This window comes from Protopterus annectens, chromosome 3.part1 (assembly GCF_019279795.1).
Source record: "Protopterus annectens isolate FY-2018-M chromosome 3.part1, PAN1.0, whole genome shotgun sequence".
NCBI lineage: Eukaryota > Metazoa > Chordata > Ceratodontiformes > Protopteridae > Protopterus > Protopterus annectens.
The window spans coordinates 1,362,957,086-1,362,983,885 of NC_056732.1; the positions used below are offsets into that span (position 1 = coordinate 1,362,957,086).

At 41.5% G+C, this 26,800-nt stretch overlaps 1 protein-coding gene across 12 annotated transcripts in view; it reads left to right on the forward strand.

Moving 5' to 3' along the window:
* The window catches only part of PLEC (plectin), a 1,553,583-nt gene that overhangs the window by 1,345,129 nt on the left and 181,654 nt on the right, over positions 1–26,800 (forward strand). For all 12 annotated transcript variants that reach the window (XM_044067397.1, XM_044067398.1, XM_044067399.1 and 9 more), the window contains 5 exons: positions 3,434–3,553; positions 6,247–6,342; positions 6,566–6,693; positions 9,689–9,782; positions 23,237–23,391. In XM_044067397.1, coding sequence (XP_043923332.1) covers positions 3,434–3,553; positions 6,247–6,342; positions 6,566–6,693; positions 9,689–9,782; positions 23,237–23,391 — 593 coding nt within the window. The remainder of the gene's footprint in view (positions 1–3,433; positions 3,554–6,246; positions 6,343–6,565; positions 6,694–9,688; positions 9,783–23,236; positions 23,392–26,800) is intronic.

The window sequence follows — 26,800 nt, forward strand, 5'->3', positions numbered from 1 at the left end:
TTGGGTTTGACTGGTTTCTGCAGTTTCTTTTTTACTTCACCCCATGTTTTCTTACTGTGAAGCTTTCTGTTAAATTGTTATGTTGTGGAGTTTCTTGTGCATGTTTTTGTTCAGTTGCATATTTTGTTGATTTGCATTTGGTATAATATTAGGATACGTTAGACTTGGCAAACTAAGGAATTGCAAATGCCCAACATGCCCAGTGTTTATCAAAATGCGTACAGTGCAGACAGATAAGCAGTAAGAAAATAAAATGATGCATTCGTTCTCATGCCACAGGGCTTCTGTTATTTCAGAATATTTGATGGTCTTATCCGTCTCCCGAATGGTAATTACTTGCAAAGCTTGTCGAGAGGCGATGTTATACCTTTTTAATCCACTGACATAGGTTTTGTAGTACAGCTTACATGAGTTTTCAGACTCTAAAGGTATGCGAGTCCTTCCTCATCAGCTAACAAGTTGTTGTTGCTGGCTGTAGTGCTCTAATGTTTACTTAGGCCTAGAAAGGGAGAAAAGACTGCATAGTTTTCCCACTGTGCATAGCATGGATGCTTCGATTCTATAACACAGATCTGAAGTTGGGGGTTATGGTGTGTTTCTGAAAGCTTAGATGGCTTTTGGGCATACCATAAACATTTAAAAGAGCTTCTCGTATAATGCACAGTAAGAAGTGAAATAGAGAGAGAGAGAAGAGCCATGCTTAATTTAGATTGTCCAGTGTGGCACTAAATACGGAAATTAAATTTAGCAAATTTCAGTATCCTGGACTATTAGAACAAGATGAAGAAAACAATAAGTTGTAACGTATACCTGAATGATAGTTAATTTTTTAAAACATGGTCAGGCCATAATGCTGTATTATGAAATAGCTGGGACTACCATGGGAATAAGATTCTCACTTGTATTGGGAGATGGCCTCTGAATTAGAAATGTGGGTGCTTATGAACAGGGTAGCCTAACCAGTCAGACATAATCCACTAAATGAAATATGTCTTTAATGTAGAGGGTCATGACGAATATAACTGTTTACTGGGGAGCTGTACCTTGACAGGTGTGTAGTATCCCTTTTGACCTTCAAAGCAAAAAAAAAAATATATGAAAACTTTCTAAGCATCAGTTATAAAAATAATTCCTCAAGCTCTTCGCCAAATTCTGTTTTGTAAAGTGTTTTAGTGGAGCAAAATGTGAGGTCTCATAAAGAGCAGATAATTTGCCAACAGTCAGTCTTAGGTTATCATCAGATAGGTGTCTAGCGGCACTGAGTTCTTACCCTATGATGCTGTTTCACATCAGGACTGTATGAGAATATGGTATGTCTAAATAGGTTCATAGGTTGGTACTAGGCTATTGGCCCTAGGGCCTATACAAGCCTAGCCATAATAATTCCCTGGCTATTTCTTCCCACACTATTTACATGTATATATGTGAAGAAATACATGCATTTTTTTTTATTCTTTATGGGTCAAACTTTACTGTTTTGTAGAAAGATTTGATCTAGCATAACCATGATCCTTTCTTCTTAAAGAAAACCTTCTCACCATTACATTCTGTAGATTATGTGATTCCTCATTTTGTAATTGCAAAATGTGGCATTTTTTATTGTAAATTTATATTATATATTGCTAAATGTTTGTAGTAGTCATTGTGCTTTTGTGTATTGTTTATACTCCGAAATCATCCATGATTTGATAGCATTCACCTGTTTGAGTAGTCCTTCATCGACTCACTCCATAAAAGAGTACTTGTCAGCCATCTATTATAGATTCATGGTAATGCTTTGCATTGGTGGTGGCAAAGGTTTTATAAATTACTGCATTTTTTGCAGGAGTCTCTTCAATGGGGGCGGGGGAAAGCAGGTGGGGTTGAATACCTGGTGTTTACTGACACCTAGTGGTGCTAATTATATTTTTTCACGTTGCATTTAATTGGGTTGAAAAGTAGAAAGAGGCTGACGTCGAAGGCTGAGTGATCCTTTTGTAGAAAAGGGAACTTAAACAGAGGTATTTCTGTCCAACCATGAAGACTTGTATGTATGCATGCATGCATGCATGTATGTATTGTATGTACCACTTGAACCTACATTATGTTCAGTGCCAGCTCTGGACCACCAGTTTAAGCCATCTAGTTACATCACATTCCCTGGAGGGGCAGTGTTGGGTGGGGGGGGGGGAACTCATTTTGTCGGCAGGTAGGTATGACGATATTTTATAGTAGGACTTCAGTTGTGCTTGAAGGGGTAAACAAGGGAAGTCTTCTAGAATGAAAAACTTTTGTAGATAAACAGAAGAAAAGGATAATTCATTTGCTTCTGACTTGGGTTTCTGTATCCTGAAGCCACCCTTGCCTGTCTTGTTCCATTAATTCAGGCATGTTACACAAACAGTTCCTACATCATAGCCTCACTGCTCATATCACTGTGGACTTCACCTCCAGGCCTTGGATTGGCTAGTGCATTCTGCTGTGCTGCGTGAATGATGAACACTTCATTTACCTTCAAATGTTAAGTCTAGTTGTCTGATATAAGTAGGTCTGTTACATTTATCCAAATGCTAACTGCACACACATACATACATAGCACCACTTTCAGGATAATATATGCAGCATATGTTATCCTTTTGGCTGCATTTAGTGTTTGTCATGTGTATTATTGTATAATGGCTATATAGTTGCACTTTTGTTTTACTCAAGCTTCTGTATACGTCTTGCCCTGCTGTACATAATATCTGTTGCTATGCCCATAAGTGGACATTAACTGCATTCTGCTTGGCATGTAAATGGGTAGATGCACTCTAAATGACAGCAGTACTCTCGAAGCCTGGTAGTCACTCTACCAGTGACTGAAATCATATCCATCAAAGCACTGTGAACGTCTTCTATGTACATTTATATACTTCTGTATTGCTTTTCGAAATCGTAGGTCCTAAACAGAACTGCAGTACTTGGGATGCATCGGTCTTTAAGATACAGCTTTACATTATTTTTATGCATCATTATTTCTGTAGCTGTTAATAGTAACCTGATTTTTTTAGGCCCTTTCTGAAGGGTCAGTGGTTTACGTTGTTAGAAATAATGACTGACAGCTGAGATAGGTGGTGGCTTCCCCACAACCCTGCATTGAGTTAAAAAGATAATCGGTGAGCTGTTTGAGGAAGAAATGAATGAAATGTCCTGTTTCTATTTATTCTGCTAATTTTTAACCTTAATCGGTAAATTGATTTATTGCTGCTTGGAGATAAACATAATAGAATCTAGTTACTTAACATGTAAAATGCAACAACAACAGAAGTAAAACTTACTCTTTTGCTGGTGAAATGTTTTATTAATATATGAAGAATGTTTCTAAGTGCTTGGTGACCCTCTCCCCTGCCACATACATACTTTTAACTTATTGTCTGTGGTCTTGTAATGGTATGTTTTTCTTTTCTTGACACAGGAACTGCAGCTGAGATGGCACGAGTACTACGAACTTGTCACAATCCTTCTGCAGTGGATCCGCCGTCATATTCTCATTTTTGAGGAGAGGAAGTTCCCAGGCAGCTATGAAGAGATTGAGGTCAGTTCTGCAAAATATTAAATGCGTGACACTCACCTGCAGAAAATGGTTCTCTGAGACTGCTGTTTTCTGTTGGAAGGAAAGACTGTCCAAGATATACTGTTTTGTACTGCAGGGAAAGGACTATGCTACTGCTTATAAAGGGTGAAATGTGCTGAGGCAGTGCTGGTCTGTGCTGCAAGAAAAGTGCTTAGACCATGCTACTGTCTACCACTGTATATTGTTAGTCAGGGCATCTTGGTCTCAGCAGCTGGATAAGGAGAGTGAGGCTTTGCTGCTGTCCACAGCTTCAGAATGTTACTCAGTGTTTTCTTCCTGCATCTAGACAGGGTTAGTCAGGCCTTGCTACTCTTTGCAGCTGAAGAGGGTTAGTCTGGGATTGCTGCTACCTTCAGCTACAGTTGAGTTAGTCAAAATATGCTGATTTCCACAGCTGGAAATGGATAATCAGACATCGCTGCTGCTAATGCAGCCTGCTGTTGGGTAAGACTAGCCAGGGCATGCTGATCTCCACTAAAGAAGAACGTGCTGTTCACTCCAACTTGTACTGTTGGCCTGTATCTGGGGAAGGTTAATTAGCACAAACTGCTGCCTACAGCCGTAAAAGGTTAGCCAGGACATGCTGCTGTCTTTTGTAGAAGGGGATGCATGCTGCTGTCTATTGTAGGACTGCCAAGTAGTACTGCTGCCTAGAGCTACAGAAGACTGATCAGTATTTGGTGTTCCTTTTTACATCAGAAAGAGTACTGAAGCCTTACTGCTGCATGAAGTGCAGAAGAGAATAAGGGGGTTTGGCCTAGCAGAATGCTATTCTGTGCACGCTACTGCCTTGTTGGACATCGGTGCTGTGACTGTTTCACTGCTTGTTGACAGAGAAAGGAAGAAGGTGCACAGGCCAGTGTGCTGCTTGTAATAGGAAATGGGAGGGTGCTTGGTTTTGCTGTTTTATGTAGAAGGACTGAAGGATTTTGGGCCATGTTGTTGCTCCCACTGAGTGTCTGTCTGAGAAGGTAATTGGGTCATGTTGCTGCCTGCAATATAGTTAAGTACTTGGGACGTAGTGCCCTGTGTGGCAGAGAAGGCTGTTTTCATCTTTTTACTGTATTTAATGATGGGAAAGGAAAGTGGGCTGTTCTGCTCCCTGAAAACTATCACAAAGCTTGGGTTCTGCTGCTTTCTGCAGTGTCAGAAGGTCCTTGCCACTGTAGTGCCCATTACACTCATTCAGCAGTGGTGCCTGTGATTACTTGACTGATAGTTGCCATGAGCATTTTAGTGCCAATTAGACTCGCTCAGCAGTGGTGCTTTTGGTTGTCTGTCTAATAGGTGCTATGTGCCCTGTAGTACCCGTTTGACTCGCTCAGCAGTGGTTGTCAGATTGATAGCTGCTGTGTACCTTCATTGTGTATCCTCTAGTGCCCGTTAGACTCATTCAGCAGTAATGCTTGCAGTTATCTAGCTGCTAAAAGTGCTTACCCTGACTGTTAGGTTCTCCCCAGTGATACCTATTGTTATATGATTTATAGGTGTCGCATATCCTCTTGTGTCCCTTATGCTTACTCAACAGTAGTGCTTGTGGTTCTATGACTGATAGGTGCCATGTGCTCTGTAATGCCCATTAAGACTCACTCAGCATCAGTGTCTGTGGTTATCTGAGTGATGGATGCCACATGCGTTGTAGTGCCCATTAGACTCAATAAGAAGTGGTGCCTACAGTTATCTGACTGACATGTGCCATGTGCCTAGTAGTGCCCATTAGAATCACTCAACATCAGTGTCTGTGGTTATCTGACTGATAGAAGCCATGTCTGCTGTAGTGCCCATTAGACTACTAGACTGAAAGATGTCACATATAACATGGATATTTAGGACCTAGGACTGTGTGACTGAAAAATGTCACACACATTGTAATCTGCTCCGGTGCCATCAAAGGATAAAGCCCTGACTACGACCCAGGTGAACTGGGTTCAATTAGCAGCTTGGGTGACTGACTGAGCAGGGAGGAATAAGCATGCCTTTCCTGGGTGGATGAATGCTCACCAGTGACACTTAAGAGAGGGGAGTTGCTCTCTGATGTAGCCATTGAGTTTGGGGGCGGGAAATGGAGTATGTAGGTATTTAAAAAAAAAAAACGGTTGGAAGCAAAGATGCCCTAGTCCCCAGGGCACAGTTAGGATCCACAGCTAGCCCCAGCAGTGCCACATTAGTCCAAGCAAGGGGGGTAGGAGGATGCCTGGTAGACCCAGTGTGGACATGGGGCAGTGGGGGCTGGGCCAGTACGTTGAGGTTCAAAGGGAGAAAAAAAAAGTGGCACACATACTGTGGAGCACATTACATTGTTTACATATCTGCCTTTTTTCTATTACTGCCAGTTTAAACTTTGAATATTGATATTTACCTGAGAGATGCTATATATCCTACAGTTAATATTTGGAAGACCTTTGTCTGTCTAACCTTTTGTATTAGTCTTGTCAGTAATTTATTTTTTGACTGTTTGCTTCAGCCACTGAAATGGTCCCTAGTGATTATCACTGGATATGTGTTAGGGTCCATAAAGTGCACATTACAGTTGCTTTACAGACAATACAAGGCATGTCTAGCTAAAATGTTTCATCAGTCTTGAAGGGTACATTATGGTTTCCTGTAGATAGATCATTGAAAACTGCTTATGTGTATTCCTCTTTTTGTGGCAGCTTCTCTGGAGTCAGTTTCTAAAATTCAAAGAAGTAGAACTTCCAACCAAAGAGGCAGACAAAAATCGTTCCAAGCAGGTCTATGCAACACTGGAAGTAAGTACATTTTCTTGATAACTAGCTATATGTAGTATTTGAAAACTATAAAGAGAACTGACAGAAGTTTTTGGGTCATATGAGGTTTCTGTAGTATCTGTAATGTCTTTATGTTCACCTTGGAAGTCTGAATTTGCACATGCAAAGTTCATGAGTATGAATGATTTAGCTGTCCAAGTGTCTTCTCTTCCTTACTTACTTGTGGTGTCCTTGCCTTTTTCAGAGTGCAGTGCAGTCTGGACAGCTGACAGTACCACCAGGTTACCACCCCATTGATGTGGAAAAGGAATGGAGCAAACTGCACATGGCAATTTTGGAGAGAGAGAGGCTACTGCGTGTGGAGTTTGAGAGGTCAGTGCTTTTTTTGTGGCCTGCTACTTTATTTTTGCTCACCGAAGGTGGGTGTGATTTATTTTGGGACTGCTCAGAGCAACAAGATTTCTCTGGTTTGAAGCATGTCAGAGTTCTAGATGTGAAGTTTGGATCTGGAGTAGTTATGGTAGTAATATAAAACATTGTAAGCAAAAGGTGTTGTGAAGATTGGGTGAAGGCTGCCAGCCTAGCCAGATAGACTTTTGGAGATATAATTAATCCTGTCATCTGTAAATATTAATGTAAACCACAAGCTGTTGTCTTAAATGGTAAAAATAGTGTTACATGTGGAACTGGAAAATAATGTAACAGTTCACTCTACTGACCAAGTAAAGCATGTTGTGACCCTTTGATTTTAAAACTCGGAGCCAGTAAGTCTAGAGTAAGGCATCCAGCCTATTGTTTTAAGGCCAGAGTTAATGGCCAGAATTTGCATGCATAAATGTCCTTTATTGCTGTGGTTTCTGCCCAGCGGTGAAGAATGTAAATGTAGTTTCTGTTAGCCTGGGAACCCAGGGAAGTGTGAAGAGTGATGTAATGTGAACCAGGAATGTGATTTTAAAAACAGAGAGAATCTGCGAGCATTAAGCACTTTTGTCTTGACCATCCAACTCACCAGCACTGTCTTGCTCTATATGTAAGTTTATCTTAGATTTGTGTTTTCTCTTAGAAGTAGCTAGAAACTAGAAAGATTAGACTGTGTTTTTCTGTGATGTCAGAACTGTACTACTGAATTATTTGAAGTATTTCTCTGTGATCTCTAAACTCTTGACTAGCACTGTGTAGTAAAAAGTATTGTCTTGTGTTTTGACTATTTGTTATTAAATATGTTTAAACCCTTTCAACTGTGGCTGTTTTTGTAGGGATAATTTAAGCTCTTTAGAGTACTTGCATGCCTTTGGTAAAATTGTACAAATCCAATCCAATAGCTTTAGCCCTGGGCTATACTACCAATTGGATAATAATATTGCACAGTAATAATTAGATACCCTTTTTAGGGCCTTTGAGTAGCTGATAAATATTAGTGGGTGGTGGCAGCTGGTACTACCATATAGTCTGGGAAAAAGGGGCACAGCTGGAGAAATTGTGCCAGCATTTCCCAGGAGTGTCTGTGTGGTTATATAAACTCTTCTCAAAGTGTGTGTGTGTGTCTGTGTGTCTGTGTCAGCTACCTGGGTAGGGAAATGAAGCACTGGTTGGACAGAGAGGGTGTTGGAGGTTTTAGCTTGCCCACTAGGCTGAGGTCTGGACCCTATAGCTGTGCCAGTGGGGAGTCTTATTGGGGACCTGGGAAGCGAGGTAGCGACCAGCCCTGGATTGACTGTGATCTCTGTGTGCTCTTAAGGGAAATTGCACTTTACTGTGTGTATTTATCCTTTCCTCCTATATGAGATGCCCCTCACTGGTGTTAGTGGTGAGGATTGAGGCTCCTTGATTGCTGGGCCAGGGCACGGGTGTCACAGATGTGAAGAAAGTTCATTACTGGGGGAAAGATTTTTGTAGTGTACATAAACTGCTGTGTGCGGAAATTGTATGAAGTAGGTTAGTACACACTCTTCCCAAAACTATCTGCACATAGATTGATACAGAAGGTTGTGTTAATATCCTGGGAGATGGAAGTGATAGGAGATATGTATTCGAGTGCTCAGGAATCTTGTTGAATGGCAGAAGTGTGTGTGTGAGTGCCTTTTATGAGGTGAGTTAGAAGTGTGAATTAGTAACTGATTTATGAAAGCTCAGCCCTAGTTGTGTGTAAACAAATTGTAATTTCTGCAATGAATTGATCTTACTCATTTATAGAAATGGGAAGAGTGAGAGAGACTGTGTGTGTGTGTGTGTGTGTGTGTGTGTGTGTGTGTGTGTGTGTGTGTGTGTGTGTGTGTGTGTGTGTGTGTGTGTGTGTGTGTGTATACATGTGAATGAATGTTTGTATGTTTGAGTTTGTGGCCTGTTTGGATCACATTCACCAAATGCAAAGACTCTGTGTAACTGTTATTGGGCAAGAAGTGTAAAAACAAGTCTTGATAAAGAATTAACTTTTCAGTTGAGATTAAATTAAATGAAACTAAACATAGTTAATGTTTTCTGGATTGAATTCCTGGGTGATAATAAGCGTTCATAATGAATTAGCTGTCAATTTTGAACATTTAGTCAGAATCACAAGATGTGCTGTTTCCAACAGCTATAAAGATTAGGTACGCAGTGGACTGTGTGGAAAAGAGAATCTGGAAATTTTAATTTCTTTCAGCCAGTTGTCAGCTTTAACCAGCAGCAGTGAGGTCTCTTAGCAGTATCATTTTCTGAACAGCATTCTTTCCCTTTGGAGCATCTTTTCCCTGTATCGACCCTGCAGAAGAGGTCAGTTACTCCATTTCTGCCTTTGTACTTGCATTATTGAGGGCACGACTCATGACTCTTTCAAAAGTAGGTGCTCTGTTGTTTTGCTTGAATGTAGGTGTCTGTGTATTTTGCTAAATGTGTTGACTGAAGCTGAGAGTGTACAGTAGGTAGTGGAATTTTCATCCCTTTGGGTGGCAGTGCATGAATGATTCTTCTGTTATGGTCAGTGAGAGAGCATGCTTTACTGATCGACGTGAAGTAAGTGTATACAGTCTGATTTGTCAGTCCTTACAGTAGTTGCAAAGGGAATCTCAGTAACTGAAGTTCTGCTTCACATTTCTGGGGTCTAAGGTTCAGTCCTGATCTCTGAATATTGTCTCACTGAAGTTTGTATGCCTGCGTTTACTTTTATACAATGTACTGTGGTTTCCTCCTGCATTTTAAAAACATGCCAGTTGATTTGCTGCTCAATAGTAGGTTTGTGTATTTCATTTACCCTTGCCATTTTGGCCTAGATCTTGTCTGAAAAGGGCCTTTGAACTCTTATTTCACTTACCAAAGTAAATAAAGAAATAAAAACGATTGTCTTGTTTTGTTGGTATAATCAGATGTATTTTTTGTCTCCTCTTTTCAGACTAGAAAAGCTGCAGCGTATTGTAACAACAATTCAGATGGATTCTATAGTATGCGAAGAGCAATTGAACCAGGCCGACTCTATGCTACAAATGGTAAGAGCAACACAGGAATATTTGTATGTTTGCAGAGCACTCGTACTTAAAAGACTGACTAAGAACTAAATGAAAGGATTGCTGAAGACAAAATTGTCCAAATTGCATTATTTTCACGATTACTTATATTCCAGGATGTAAGTCCTTGTGCAGAGCTGATCTTGTTAAGCAAACTGTAGATTTGACATAATGTAACAATCACTATCATTTGGAGACCACAATTTCTATGCGTCTTTCATCTCTCAAATGCACGCGCATGTGCGCTGAGTCTGTAACACATCACATCTCCACACTGAGATTACCGCACAGCAGCATTAAGTGCTGTATGCCAAGTACAGAGAACATGCTTTGGCTGTATGACTTTTTGCCCATTTTCATAGTTGTATTTATTTTCATGGCGGTCTCCTTTAGGAACAGCAAATTTAGTCATTGTTTACAGAATGTCTGACACCTTCTAAATAACTTTTACCAAAATAATCTTACTAAACAGGCACATCCTTCTGTTTCATGTTAAAATGTATGTCACTTCTGTGTGGCTGATCTTTTACTCCTCTGTTCCCCATCAGACACCCCTTCTTGTTCTTTGACTTCCCACTTACCCATCTGCTTTCCCTGGGTTCTTACTGGTTGGTCTTGGATGTGTCCCTTCTCCAGGTGGGGCTTCTGAGTTTTTGGGCAGTCTGCCATGCAGTATAGTTAAACCTGTGGCCTGGGGAGTAAGGGTCCTGATGGGAAACTGTTGATATGATGCCAAAGCCATCATCCTTACAGCAGTGGTCAGTCAGTTTCACTGGCAAGGAGAGTGACATGCACTTGAGTTAGCATAATGCATGTCACTCTCCTTGCCAGTGAAACTGGCAAGGAGAGTGACATGCATTATGCTAACTCAAGGAGAGTGACATGCACTTGAGTTAGCATAATGCATGCATTTGCCAATAAATGCAGAACAGTGTGCTGCTTTCATAGTGTGTAACGACCATTGAAGCTCCTGGTAACCACCAGGAATCACATAAATGGAAATCCCTTCCAAAGCATGCTCCCAGAATAGAAGAGCTGGTCATCATCTGTTTCATCCCCCCACCCCCACCTCAGCGGATCCTATTTATAGCCCATATCCATTCCTATTGGCTAGATATCGGCCACAACAACCCCTCAAAAAACATAAATCTTTACAACTTCTCCCAACTAATCACCAGACCTCACAAAAATTACAACTGGGGCACCACAATAGACTGGTTATTAGTGTCCCACCATTTCAATGTCATCAGTGTGCAGGCATACTACCTAATACCATTAGTGACCACCACCCAACATATATCATATGCAAAACTACTCCAACCACAGGCCAACAAAAATACAAATCTACCAGAAATTTTACTAAGTTCCAGTCATCCATATTTAATGAAACCTTAGCTAAAGTAAACTGGAAACCCTCAAATCCCTACCACTTAACGAGGCTGTTGAATTATTTAATTCAACATTTCTAGACATCCTAAATAGGCAAGCATCCACCCGCCAAAAATGAATAAAACATAACCATGCATGCTGGCACTCAAAAACCACCAAAGAAGTAATGTCCACAAGGGGTAAAATCTGGAAATCATGGCAGAAAAACAAAGACCCCTCAACTCTACTACATTACAAGCAACCCTGTAATCAGGCAAAACGTCTAATAACCACTGATAAAAAAGACCACTACTTCCACCTACAAAGCCAACATAAAAATAATCCCAAAAATTCTGGTCCTCCATCAGCCAACTATTATACCCAGGCTCTCAAAGCAGTCCATCCCCTGACCCACAAACCCTCCCCCCATTGAACTAGCTACACTCTTCAATTCCTACTTCATTGACACCATAGCTAACCTAACCGCCACCTTTCCTACAGTTAACAGCACCACCACCAAGACAGCTGATGACCAGATCATCCCAGAAAACGAGTCTACCTTTAACCCTAACCTAAAATTCTCCCCCATACCCACCAGCACAATAAAAACACTTTTACTTAAGCTAAAACCCTGTACTCTGGCCCCTGACAATCTAACCCCACTGCAGCTAGTAGCAAACTCTATAGCTTATTCCATCAGCAAACTCATTAACAAATCAATTAAAGAATCCTTTGTCCCAGACATCTGGAAAAAAGCATTCATTCTCCCCTTACACAAAGGTTGCACCAACATAGACACCACAAACTTTCGACCCATAGCAATTCTCTCACCCCTCTCTAAAATACTGGAAAAATGCATCCTTGCCCAACTCCTCAACCACCTGCATGAAAATCAAATTTTATCACCCACTCAGCATGGTTTCAGACCAGGACACACAACATTGTTTCTACTTCTGTACTAATTAATGTTTATATTTTTTCTGTATCTCGTTGGAGCTTTTCTCCCCGGGCCTCCACTGAAAATGGTCTCTTTCAGGCCTAGTGGACTTTACCGGTAAACAAATGCAATAAAATAAAAAAAGATAAATAAAATTCCCAAACTTATGTCACCCAGCCGTTGGGCTAACCATTTGTTAATGAAGTTTATGGTATTATAGTAAGTTATGTATGACACATCAAGTATGTCTGCTTTGCTGTCTAAGTCCTTATTTGCATTTGTCACATCACAGCTGATCTTGGGGCACTAACTTGCATGACGCTGTTGCATTTTATGAACCTAGAAAATGAGTACGATAACTCAAATGCGCATCTTACAAAATATTATCCAAAATACAGTTTAAATAGTATTTTTCTTAAGTTGTGCTAGAGGGAGTCATTGGCTTCTTAAGGGGTCGTTTGCCATTTTGAGAGTGCAGCAAGGCTGCAGCCTTGGCTTTGTACATCGCAAAAATTTGTGCAACTTTCCAGTTTCTTTTGATTTACATTTTTCTGTATTGTTTAGAATATTTTCCTAGAGCTATCTTCCTTCTAAATTATTTCAGAATGAAAACTGCTTCCCCTAGGTTGCTTCTACCATGGCTTATTTTATCTCCATCTGTTGCACTGGGCTTCTGTACAACTTATCATGAAAAATTTGATTGGCTTCTAACTTCCCAGTTGTATTACCTTGTTGTTACTGTTCCTCAATTTTCTGAAAACAATTTCCATTGTTACGTATGAAGATATGTCCAAAACCTCTGTTTGCTGCTTTGGAAATTTTCTCCTGTCATCACAGTTGTACAACTGTTGAGACTGTATATAAGTAAAGAGGGGCGTGGGAGACATAAGCAGTGCTTTTATGTAAGTCTGCCATAGAGATGAGGGTTGTGATGACCCACCAATGAACCAGTAGTCAAGGAGCCTCAGTCTTCACCACTGGCACCTGTGGAGGACGTTCACTTGGAGGATAACAGGTGCACACATATTATTTCCAGATGCAGCTCTCTGCATAAAGTGCAATTTCCCTTAAGTGCACACAGGGAACACAGTCAGTCTGAGGCTGGTTTCTCCCTCTTTCTTCATATTCCCAGTAAGACTCCCCACTGGAAAAGCTATAGAGTTGGATTTCAGCTGAATATCCAAGCCAAGACCCTCCAACACCCTGTCTGTCCAACCAGTGCTTCGTGTCCCTGCCCAAGTAGCTGACACACACACACACACACACACACACATACACACACCTGGGGAAGGCTGGCACAGGTTTACTACCTATGTCCTATTCTGCCCAAACTATAAGGTAGATACCAGCACCACCAGACACTCCTGCCAGCTACGTTAAGGCCCTTACAAGAGTACCCAATATACTGAGTGAATTTAATATTAATACAAATGGTAGTTTGACCAAAAGCAAGGCTATTAGGAGTGACCCACAAAGTGTCACCAAATAATTGTGAGTACCCTCAAAATTTAAATACCTTTACAAAGATCAACCACAATGAAAGTTTTTTTTTTAATATATTTAATAATAAATAATAGAACAAGAAAATACTAGGTATATATGTCCGCGGTGGTGGTGCTGCAGTAGCGTTGTCGCCTCACAGTAAGACGCTGTCCGGTTCGACTCTCAGAGCGTCTTCTGTGTGGAGACATGCGTGAATGGGCATACCTTCGTTGAAGGTTGTGCGTCAGGGCTGGCAACTCAGTACGTAAAAATCAACTGCTAATCATTAGCGGACCGGAGTTCCGCTGTGGCGACCCCTAACCGGGAAAAGCCGAAAGTCACAACATAGTCACAGTGGCATCAGAGTTCAAAACACAGGAAATATTTAAAATAACATTGAATGACAGGTGCAGACAAATAAAAACAATATCTTAATTAAGCTTCACTATATTCTTGACGGAGTCTAACAGAATTATACTGTTCCCTAATGTCTTACTTACTAGAACAAAGCAGATGATGTGGTGAATGGTTCTTCTTGCCAGGCCCAATACAGAATACTCTGTCTCACTAAGAGACTTCTCAAAATAATGTCTAAAATATTTCTGCTGGGATAGCTTGCAGAATGACATCACTTCTTGTCATCTGATTTCTAGTTCCCAAGCAAACCCCCCCATTGCTGGAGGCTGGCAGGACTTGGCACCTACCTGGAAAAATAGACACACAGGCTTTTACTCAGATATTTGGCAGGGGCCGGAAATCATAAAACAATTGCATTCCTCCACACTTCAAGACTAGTAATTAGTTCACCCCAAAGACAGTACAGAAAGCTTCCTAGTAAAGACTTTGTGTCTCTGGCTGCCTTAACCTATGAGATGGCATCTTTATTGCCTAGCCTATAAAGTGATTTAATTTCAGATATTTTCCTAAAGTTTACTGGACTGAGGTTAACCCTCCAGATGTTCTTCGTGTTTCACTGTTGCAGTCATCACATTTGGGTTATCTGCTTGCAGGTAGCCCTCAGTCGGCCTGATTATCAAAGTCTTGGGTCCTGCGTCGGTTGCTGTCTCATCTTCCATGACGTCAGGGATATAAAGCATGCAGCCGACACCATTACATCAGTCTTTTTTGCCGTGTGGTGCCAGAAGCAGTTCGCAAGTGCCAGTCGTTCAACTCCTGAAATTTTCGTTTTCGAGTTTCCGATCCGAAATCTTCAACTAAGCTTAGTACCTCGTTGGGGGAACCTTTTTCTTGCTCTAAACCAATGTCAGTAAAAATTAGCAATTGTATTTCTTGTGGAAAGCAACTACCTCATAAAGATTTTCATTCGTACTGCATTCCTTGCCTAGGCCCAGACCACGACGTACCTCGCTGTCGGTTTTGTGCCTTATTCAAACCTCATACTATTCATCGTCTGTTCATTTTCGCATCTAACTATTTTGTACTGTGTTCAATTATCCAGAAATGGCTTCGGTAAGCCACCCGACTACCGACATTCTGAAAAAACGCAAAGATAAAGACAGACCGCATAGGTCCAAAGCTGCCGACGACGCTTCTCCTAAGCTAGTCATCAGTTCACCGGTAATCAGTTTAGTGCTTTCGCAGCCTCTGATACCTGCTACGTCAGATTTGCAAGACCCTACTGAGACTGAGATGCTTCTTCGACTGTGGAACCTGCAGATGTCTCTACCTTGGATGGATCCGGAGCTGCTGTGCAGGCACCGGCTTCTGAGGGTGTATTCAGGCCTACTGACTTGCATATTAAACTGACGCCATCTTCCTCTTCAAGCCTAAAACTCGATCCATGGCCAGAAAACCGACACCCAGACCACATGGTCAGAACCCTATGCCTAAAAAACAAATAAGAATGGCTGAAGACCTTATTACTCTAATCAGGGGAAGCCACCCTTCTCCCTCTAAGAGACCTTGAACTGATTTTCCTTCTGATTCTTCTGATCAGGATTCTGAAATTCCTGTTTTTTTCTGATGAACAAGATTTGCCCTTATCTACCTATGAGGATTCTGATGCAGAGTACTCCATTCCCTCTGCTTCCCCTCCAGAGATTTATCTTTTGGTGAAACCTTGCATACTCTTAGGGAGCATTTCTGCTGGGAAAGCCAGGATTACTCTGACTCCAAAAAGAGGCTTAGGGAATTCTTACTCCTGCCTCAACACATGCCTTTAGCTATCCCTCCTGTACTGGACATTGTAGATGATACCTTCTCGGAATTTAACCTGGCCCCTGACACCTTACCTCCAGCTCCCAGAAAACCTGATTGGTATTACAGGATACCTGACTCTCTCACGTTCCTCTTTAAAAATCCTACTGTGGATCCTGAGACCATTTCACAGGGACACAAGGGCATTAAGGCCACTACTGCCAAAAATCTTACCCCCCCTGATAGAGATTCCAGGGCGCTGGATAGATGAGGTAAGAAGGTATACACTTCTGCAACGTTAGCCATTAGGGCCTTAAACTGTCAGTTTCATATGTTGAAGTATCAGCAGCATATTATTGGATTGCTTAAACAGAAAATGATGTTGATTCCTGACTGTGCTGAAAATAAAGAATTACAGGATTTAATGCATTCTGCTGAACAAGTGGGAAAACATACTTTGCAATTTGGTTTTGATTCATTAGAGGCATCTTGCAGGGCTGCTGTCACTGGGTCTGTACTTAGAAGGCATGCTTGGCTTAAGGAGCAATCTTTGCCAGATCATGTTAAAGCTAAATTACTGGATGCTCCCTTAAACTATGACCACTTGTTTGGCACCAAAGGAGAAGTAGTACTTAAAAAATGGAGGAAAAAGCTAAATCTATGCAAACTGTTAAAGATTTCCTGCAAGTACAACCTCTCAGATTTAGCAGGCATTGGCCCTCTAAGAATTGGTCCTTTCCTGCCTCTTCCAGGCCTTCTCAGTCCAAACCCAGAATCAGCAGAACACCCAGGCTTCAGCCTTAGGGTGCTCACAGGACTAAGCAGTGGGGGGGGCTCCCACTTTCAAAGCAGGGAGTAGTAAGACTTCCCCCTATGGTAAACTGTCTCAATGACTTAATTTTAAACCTTCCAAGCCCTGCTCAACTGACTGTTCCTTTAGGGAGAAAGATCGCCCTGCATGCAAAAAATTGGGAACTTATTCCCCAGGACAAATGGGTTCTAAGTATAGTTTCCCAAGGATACAGATTCCCCTTCCACTCCTTACCAACCCCAAACGTTTGGCCAGACCTACCCCCAAATCTGTGGGCAGAGGCTCAAAAGCAGGTTCTCTCTCTTTTAAGCATCAGGGCTATTCAGCCTGTCCCACAAGAAGAATGGGGGCAAGGTTTTTACTCAAGACCTTTCCTGGTACCCAGCAAAGACAATTCCGGGCGTCCTATCCTGGACCTGTCTATTCTAAACACATTTTTGGTAATCCCAAAATTCAAGATGCTAACTCTTCATCAGCTGCTTCCCATGCCAGGCAAAAATGCCTGGTTGGCAACACTGGATTTAAAGGAAGCCTATCTGCACATCCCAATAAGGGAATCTTGCAAAAGATACCGACACTTCAAAGCAGGCTACATGCACTAACAGTTCTCTGCACTGCCCTTTGGCTTATCTATTGTGCCCAGGGTATTCACAAAGTGCCTAGCTCCAGTCATTGCATTTTGCAGGCAAAGAAATATTCAGATATACCCGTACCTGGACTTTTGTCTTATTCAGGCAGAAAGCCAGGACATACTATTAAATCATCTGGCATTTGTAAAGAAATTGCTTATTTCTCTGGGGTACACCATAAACTAAAAGAAATCAAATCCTGTATGCTGACAACAAATTGTATTCCTGGAAGCAAGCTTGAATGCAACTTCCCAGATGGCCTACCTCACGCCAGAGAAACAAGTTCATTTGACAGCCTACTTCAGTCTACTGGCCACAAAGACCCAGCTATCTGCAAGGAAAATACTGCAAGCACTGGGGTTCATGGCCTCTTGCATTCTACTAATTACATATGCAAGACTGCATATGAGGAAACTGCAATGGCATGTAAAAAGTCTATGGTGTCAACATTATCAGGATCTAGAAGCAATGATTCCTATCATATCTTGTATAAAGATAGTTCCTTTGGTGGGCAGAGGCCTGCCACCAAAACAAGGGATTGCCATTCACTCTACCCCCTGCCACCCAAACCCTAACAACAAATGCATCAGACTATGCATGGGGGGGCTCACTTGGCAGGGCAGTGCATTTAGGGCAAATGGGACCCAAGTCAAATGCACCTGCATATCAATCAAAAAGAAATGTTAGCTGTACAGAATGCTCTGACAGCCTTCAAGGACCACATTCTTCCAGGACAATTATTGGTAAAGATGGACAGCACCACTGTTATGTGATACATAAACAAGCAGGGGGGAACCCACTCATTCCCTCTCTGCAGACTAGCCATGGCTCTGTGGAACATAGCCTTGAGCTACCAAGTGCACCTACAGGCTCAATTCCTGCCAAGAAGGCTAAATACACTGGCAGGCGACCTAAACAGAAATCTATTGGACCCACACGAGTGGAAACTGGAACCAAAGATATTCAACATGTTGAGAAACAAATGGGGGAGCCCAGAGATAGACCTATTTGCCTCCCCTCAGAACTACCAATTGGACAAATTCTGCACAAGGCCTCCCCACAAACAAGCTTGGAAAGTGGATGCCCTGTCCTTCATCTGGAAAAACCTATCAGTTTATGCCTTTTCCTCTCTGCCTCTCCTCTCCAAAGTGCTACTAAAGATCAAACAGGACAAACCAAGGACAATACTGATTCCACCGGACTGGCCACGCCAACACTGGTACCCCCTCTTGTGCAGTGTGTCACTGCTGGCACCATGGCATCTGCCTCAGACCCCTACCCTGCTGTCCCAGCAGGAGGGCCAGATTCTGCACCTACAGCTTCAAACCCTGAACCTTGCAGCCTGGTTAATTACCTGACCTCTCCGTTACCATCCCTCAGTAAGCAAGTGATGGATGTTATTCTGGAGGCACGGAGGCCTAGTACTAAAAAATCCTATGCTGAAAAATGAAAAAGATTCCGTTCCTGGAGCCAAACTCAGGGGATGGGCACAGCAGTACCCAATTTACCCCATATTCTTCAATACTTAACTGAGATGCTTCACAAGGGCCTTTGCTTTTCTTCCATCAAAATTCATGCCTCAGCCATTTCAGCAGATTACAACACAGAATCACCCCTCTTCTCTCATCCACTGCTGAAGCAATTCCTCAGAGGGGCCAAAAACTTACCACCGAGGAGAGCCCCTACTCCAGCCTGGGACCTTAACTTTGTATTGGAAAAGGCTCATTCTTCCTCCCTTTGAGCCAGCTGCAAATGCAGAGGTGAAATTCCTTTCTTGGAAAACAGCCTTCCTTCTAGCCATCACTTCAGCAAGAAGGGTGTCTGAATTACAGGCCCTCATGGCAGTGGAGCCTTTCATCATCTTTCATGCGAACAGGGTGTCCCTCAGGGCCAATCCCTCATTTGTGCCCAGGGTGGTATCCATTGTAGCCCTTAATCAGTCCATTCATTTGCCAACCTTCTTTTCTAATCCACAGAACAAAGGGGAACAAATACTGCACTCCTTGGATGTGTACAGCCTACTTAGATTTTACCTGGACAGGACTAAGCCTCTCAGGAAATCTGAACAGCTGCTGGTAGTATTTGCTGCAGGGGCAGAGGGGAAGGTCATTTCAAAGCAAACCATTTCTAAGTGGATAGGCCATTGCATTAATTTCTGCTATAAGCACCATGGAAAACCTACCCCACAGGGGATACGACCACATTCAACCAGGGCTGCATCTACCTCTGCAGCCTTTCTCAGAAGTGTCCCTACCAGGGACATCCTAGAAGCTGCTACCTGGAGTTCTGTACATACCTTCACCAAGCATTACCACTTGCCAATTTTTTTCTAAATCCAGAGCTGGCTTTGCCACTGCAGTCTTGCAGGGCCTTTTAGCTGGTCCAAATGCTATCTAACTGCCTCCTCCCATCCTTAGCTTTGGGAATCTACCCAAATGCGATGACTGCAACAGTGAAACACGAAGAACATAGTACAATTGTGTACACTTACCATAAATGTAGATGTTCAAGTGTATTCACTGTTACAGTCCTGGTTACCCTCCCGTCCCCTGACTTCTATTGACTATACCTCTATTCTTGTTTACTATGTTTAAAGCTTTTTGGTGTATTTGCTTTTTTGTTGGAGGTGTAACCTTGTATATACTTGCTTCCCATTATGGGGGCACCTGACATCTGGGGCAAGAAAAACTGATGTAATGACGTTGGCTGCATGCTTTATACCCCTGACTACCTGATGTCATGGAAGATGAGACCGCAACCAACGCAGGACCCAAGACTTTGATAATCAGGCTGACTGAGGGTTACCTGCAAGCAGATAACCCAAATACACTCAAACATCTACATTTATGGTAAGTGTACACAACTGTACTTTTCCTCTGTTAAAACATATACATTTAAGCAGTTACAGTAGTGCATGTACATTACTGTTCTCTTCAGTAAGGCACACTATACATACATTTCAAACACATTCAATTTACAAATATTTTTTTTTCAACACAAACGTCTGTACAAATCAGTTTTATATACACATGACATACAATTCTAATACATTTGTAACACCAACATCTTTTATGACCCACAGTTCTAATACATTTGTAAGACCAGCATCTTGTATAAATCATTTTGATATTTACAAATTAAATTCCAGCTGTGTTGGCAGTACCTCCTTTTGTCACAAGGGTCACAAAAAATAACTTTTACATGGATGAGGTTCACAAAGCAATAACTTTAACATGGGTTATTAAGTATCACATATTATTAGCATTTACTCCAAAGCACGTTTAATTTAAGTGGTGTCTGCTTCTTAAGCCTTTTTCTGCAGTCCTTCAGCTGACGTTTGTATAACGTCCACATAGTTCATAGGTGAATATTAAGCTACCTGCCCTGAAGGGCCATTTTAAGCTTAGCCAATAACTTCAGGTCAGAATCAAACCCTGTATCTTGTGTCTATGAGGTGAAGGCCTTAACTATTATGCCAAACCAATGTTAGTAATCTGGACACAGATTTTTTTTCAAGGATTGTAGTGATTTAGAGCTTCCTTTACTGAGCACACTTGAATAGTTTCATATAACTGTCCAGATCCTTTCCCCGTCCAAGTACTTTTGTGATGCTGTCTCATAAGTAATGTTCCTGTTGCTGGAACATCTGAGTGTGACTGGTACAGTTGTATGATATGCTCACTTTAATAGTGAATCTGGCAATTAATGCAAAGGGTTAAGACTCTGTTAAGAAGCTGCTTGCTGTAATCAAGAGCGCAGGGTTTGATTACTTCCACCTCCATTTGTCTACCTTGTGACTTTGAGCAAGCCACTTAATCAGGCAATGCTCCTGAGTCCCTAAAAAAAGAAGTTTGTGTACAAGTAAATGCCCTTGCATCAGGAGAGCTTCATCCTACCACTGATGAAGCTGGAACGACTATACGGCAGAGCCTGTAACAATATTGTCCATCTTTGTGGACCCCATGCTCAGTTATAAGAAACTGTAATTTGGACTTGATCCTGTGGGCATTGTTCTGCTTTCCACATTGTCCAAAACCTGGAAGTACAGTTGAGGAGTCAGCATACCACAAAGTCACTCCTTGGAACTTTTTATAAGAAAAATGCAGAGTCATTGTGGTGCTGGATTAAACAAGTTTTGTAACTAATGTCTCTGTTACTAGATCATTTTCTTTAAGAACCAGTGTCATGGTGAACACCTAATATAATTGTAGTCTGTAGCATTTAGGAAGACCTTGGTACTGGATACTGCCGTGGCTCTGACCCACATGATAAGAATCTTGGGTTGTGGATGAGTGATTGTGAGACAGTGGACAACACTGGGTCATCCATCCTTGTGAGGATGAAGTGAGATGTTTGTGTTTACTGGAGAGAGGAGAGAAGCACATAGTGTATATGGGCCAGGGATGTGCTCTTGTCTGTGTCAAGCCCTGTCAGTACAGTAGTCTTCATGAGGTTTGTTCAGGAACAAACATGGCTGGTCTTTCAAGTGCCCACATCAGCTGCCAGAAAGGCCAAAAGATGAGGAAAAAAACCCCTCATGGCTGCATGGATGCTGGATGCAATTTGAGCAACTCTTACTGTGTTGATGGGCAACAGTAAGGCATTGTCACGGCTGCAACTAGTTTATCATCAAGCATGACAGAAAGAGAAAGCATTCAAAGCACACCGCACATACATAGTAGTGCAGTATTACTTGAGTTATAAATTACGTAAAAACACATTTTTTAATATGCAAGGGAAATACATTTCATAGGCTCTGAGTACAGGTTAGAAATGTCAGTAGCCTGAATGGAAACTGCTAAGAGATTGTTTACAAGAATCATGATGTAGCAGTTTTTAGGTGAGGCGTGTGTCCGATAGCCACGTTTCTGTGTGAAGGGGGATGCCATAGCCAACAGAAGTGCTACATGCATCTGCCTGTTCCAGCTGCAGAGTTTTCCATTCTGCTAAAGCCAGTCTTCAGCAGGTATGCATGAGGCAGATGTCCGGAAAAGACAGTACCCCTAAAAAGTAAACATGGTGGCTTGGTCTTATAGTAGCTATGTATACGTTACACCCCTTCACTTGCAGTGCAGGTCTTTGTGAGTAGTGATGTAGGATTTGCTTTCTTCATCCAAGGCTTAGGTTTGCAAGTGTTCTGGAATAACTTACTGTAACTTAGAAAGTCGAATTATAGTAGAGGACTGACTTTTTAGCTAGGGGCAGGGCACACTACAGCAGCATCAGATGAATAATGAATTAGGCTGGATATCCCATAATCATATTCACATTATCCAAGTACACAGTAACAGCAGACCGGTCGCTGAACCATTTGGTGATGCAGCAGCTGTTTTATGGTTGGGTGTACCCAGGATAGCCTTTTTTTACTCTTTGATGTTAGCAAGGCAGTCTTTAAGCAAGGCCTGTAAGTCTGCAGACACACCCAGACTGGTGAATCTTAAACGTAGTAGTTTATAATTTGTACTAAAGGCTTTTAAGAAGTTTTAAAAGATAAAACATGGGATAAAGTATGCCTGTGTAAGATTCTGGCAAATCTTTTAGAGTAATTTATGACCAGCTGTATTGAAGGTCTTACAGGAATTTTAAAAGATAATACCTGTGGGGTGACCTCTGTCAATTTCTGGTTTAAATCTATATAGTAGATTGTTATGTTGGCTGTGTCAACCCATGTCTTGGCCTAGAACTGTGCTAAGTATGAGGGAAAAGCCAATTTAAATGAGATGCTGGAAGACTGTTAATTGCCTGTGTAAATTGTTTTCTAATATGTTGATCAGTGAACTGAGTTGTACAGTAATGTGATGGTGGTGAACTCTGATAACCGTATCTCTTTGAGGATTTGAACTGTCACTGTTTATTTCTGTAGTTGTGGTATTCTGCTTTCAGCTGTTACTAAAAAAAATATTTGGACCAGCTCCACATATCTTATTATCGAATAAATACCTTTATTTTTTAATACTTTAATTTGTCATTGAATTATATCTGCTAGAAACAGCATTATCATGGTGTTGCAGCTAAGTACTTACTTGTCATATTATATTTTCATAAATGTCAGGATATCCGCTTATTGAATGCTGGCAAACCACCTCAGAAATCTGCAGAAATAGAAGCAGAGTTGGATAAGGCTGATGCCATGATCCGACATCTCTTTAATGATGTTCAGACGTTAAAGGATGGTCGACACACGCAAGCTGAGCAGATGTATCGCAGGTATGATTATCTTATTGTTTAAAACTATGAGGTGCTTTAAATGTTTAATTTGATACTTTACTTCACCCTCAGATTGGAGGACTTTAGTCAGTGGTTTGTTTGCAAATCGTCTGTGTGAGTTCATTATATCATAATGCACTACTTTTCATGTAAAAAAGACTGTTTGCTTTGAAGGATCAGATGACTATCACATGCTCCAGAGGTAGATATCCGCATATCTTTGTTGCATTTGGAAGTTTGTGTGCTGTTTTGAAGTATGTGAGCCTGTTGTTTTCACTTTAAAATAGTATTCTTGGATGATATGTTTCATTTCTTTGGGAGGTGAGCACTTGTAGGTGTCAAGAACTTTTCTGTTTGTCCACTAAAAGGTGTATATGGCTGGGCATCTTATTGTCTCTGTGACTGCTGGACTAATATGTTCCTTCGTTGCTATGTTTCAGCATTGGCTTTAAGGGTACTTCAGAAATGTTGTCCTTGGCTGAAGTCTATTCCTGTTGCCATTTTGTTTTCATGGCACATGACACTTTTCATATTATTTAAAGCTGTGTGGTATGTCCATTCATTTTAAGTTCATCTTATGATAACTTGCAACAGCATTATTGATCGCATGCATCTCAGTAACATTGAGTTCCTCCTTTAATCATCAGTGTATTATTCTCTCACCACTCATCAAAATTTGCCTTTTGTCTGCTGAATTTGTTCCTAAATTGCATTTCCAATTTAACCCCTAATAATCACATAAACATACCTGTCAAACATCTGTAGAACCATCCACTGTATATATTAATATTATATACCTTGATCTTCATATTTTTGTTTTTTATTTATTTTAAATGTTGTAATATGTCATGCCATTATATTTGATTGGATCTACCCCGGGTCTGGTCCTGCAGGTGATGTACTTATATTGTATGTAAGTAACAGAATAGCTGACAATATGTTTTTAAGTATTGAAATGTCAGTAGGTTAAACATTTCCCTCATGGTTGCTTATTACCAGAGATGGTGTGGTAATGCCTTCCATTCTGCATTACAATACAGTAAACTTTTCTAGTGTATCTTTACACGGATTGTGATCCAAACCATGCAGCACTTCTGCTGCCCTCCTCTTAAGTGTCTCTATTCTTCCCCTCTACTTCCAGAGATGAGATCGAAGACTGCACTCAGTGATGTAGCTAGGAACTCCCATCAGTTGTCTATTCAAGGGGGTTATTTGCATGGCATGTCTTTGTTTGTGTTCTAGTGTCCTACAAGTTTTTCAAACTACCCTACCGCTGTAGAAAGTTTGACATACCAAAGGTAAAATGAATGCAAGTTCACCAACATTCTGACCGGCTCTGTAGAAACATGTCTGCAAGTTCTACAGACAGACAAGATCTTTTCCTAGTGTTTTCCTCTTTCTTTGAGTGGGTGCAACCATGATGTTATTTATGCAATACTGAGGGGGCTTACACCCCACACTCATTGGTGGTGGCAAAGGGGCTTGCCCCTCTGCAGAAAACACGTATTATTTCAGTGATTTATTTTTGGGCATTTCATTTGGGGAGCTTCACCATCAGAAAGTTAATCATAGGGGACTCTGTGGATAGAGCCATAACTGGTTCATCCTAACGTCCATTGTTGGTCCCTGAAGTACCAGCTCGCCTCTAGCACTTCAAGTGAAGAGTGGAAAAAAAATTAAAAAAAAGACTTCGGCTGATTGTAGGAAGCCATTTTCTGCATTGACTTCCTACAGCAGTCTATCCATACCTCCTCCTCATGGACTCAGGACTTTGGCATACTGTAGAAAACCAGCTTCCTACAGATACTACACACATACACCTACCTCAGCTCTTCATTTGAAATGTAAAACACAAAGTAAAAAGTTTTAACCACTAAAGTGCCTTTCTGTACCAGCACTTCAATACCTAGAACAAGCTTTCTGCAGGACAGGTGCAGGAACTTTCAATTGCCCCCCTTACATTTTACGCCCAGGGTGGTTGGACCATTTGCCCCAGGCTTGCTATGCTCCTCATAGTGGAATGACTTTCCATACCTCTCAAATTCTTTCCTCAAGAATTCTGGACAAAACCTGAAATAATGGGGGACAAAACTCCAAAACCAGGAACAATTTCTAGATATTACTCTAATTCACTTAAAATGTTAACAGGTTAAAATATTTGCATCAGCATACATTTTCTGGACAGTAAGTAGTATGAAATTGTATGTCTGTCATTACAGACTGACTATAATCCTCAGTATTCATCCTAATAATCAAAAATTGTATTTGGAATGTGGCAAAAATATTAGTCAATATAGGGGTGGTCTGCAAATTCATGGATATCTGAGGGATATCCAACTTTCCTTGAGCATTCATACCAAGAATGCCTCCATTCTAGATAATCTGGTATGATTGCCCCACATAACATTTTACTGTTGTTGTTTTCTTCTGTTTCAACTCCAGCTGTTTACTTTCATTTCACAAAGTGGAGTCCCGCAAGGCTTGGTTCTGGGACCCCTACTGTTCGGCATATATTTCTCAGAAGTACAGGCAAACACAGGAGGACTATGGCTAACCAAGTTCGCCGATGACTGCAAACTGGGAGCCATAACTGACTTTCCGGCTGACATGGCCTTACTGAGACAGACACCTGGTGTCAAAGTCACGGCCTCAAGCTAAATGCCAAAAAATGCATAGTCATCCCATTTGGGAAAAACAAAACACCCACTAATTACCACATAGGCGGCAGCCCCCTTAATACAGAAGAGGTAATAAGAGATCTGGGGACCCAGGTAGATAGTAATCTCTCCTTTGACAATCATATTGCCAAAGTAGTTAGGAAATCCTTCTATGTGGCCCATCTAATTACTAAGGGGTTCGCATCTAGAAATAAAGAGGTTATAGTGCCCCTCTACTCGTCACTTATCAGACCCATCATAGAGTACAATGCCCCATTTGGGATGTACCTCACAAGAAACTTCCAACAGCTGGAAAGACCACAAAAGCACCTCACCAAGAGGATTACTGGCCTCAAACATATGTTCTATGCAGCCCGACTGAAAAAACTCCAGCTGTACTCAGTGGCATATCGCTTACTCAGAGGTGATCTCTGCCTGACTTACAAAGTCATGTCCAACTCAGAAGTGATGGACATGCTCCACCTAAAGAAATCCAAGTCACTGCGAGCCACGCGCTCTAGTGAGCTAAACCTCACCACAACAATAAATAAAACATGCTGGAGGGATAGATTCCTGTCACAGAGACTCCCCATACTTTGGAACAAAATTCCTAACTGCATTAGGCAGAGCCCCTCACTAACACTCTTCAAGAGAAGCCTTGACGAGTGGATGGGTAACAGAAAATACACCCCTGGGATCACTTCATTGGCTCTGCTTGACAGAGGCTCAGTTAATTAATCAGTGGGGCAGCG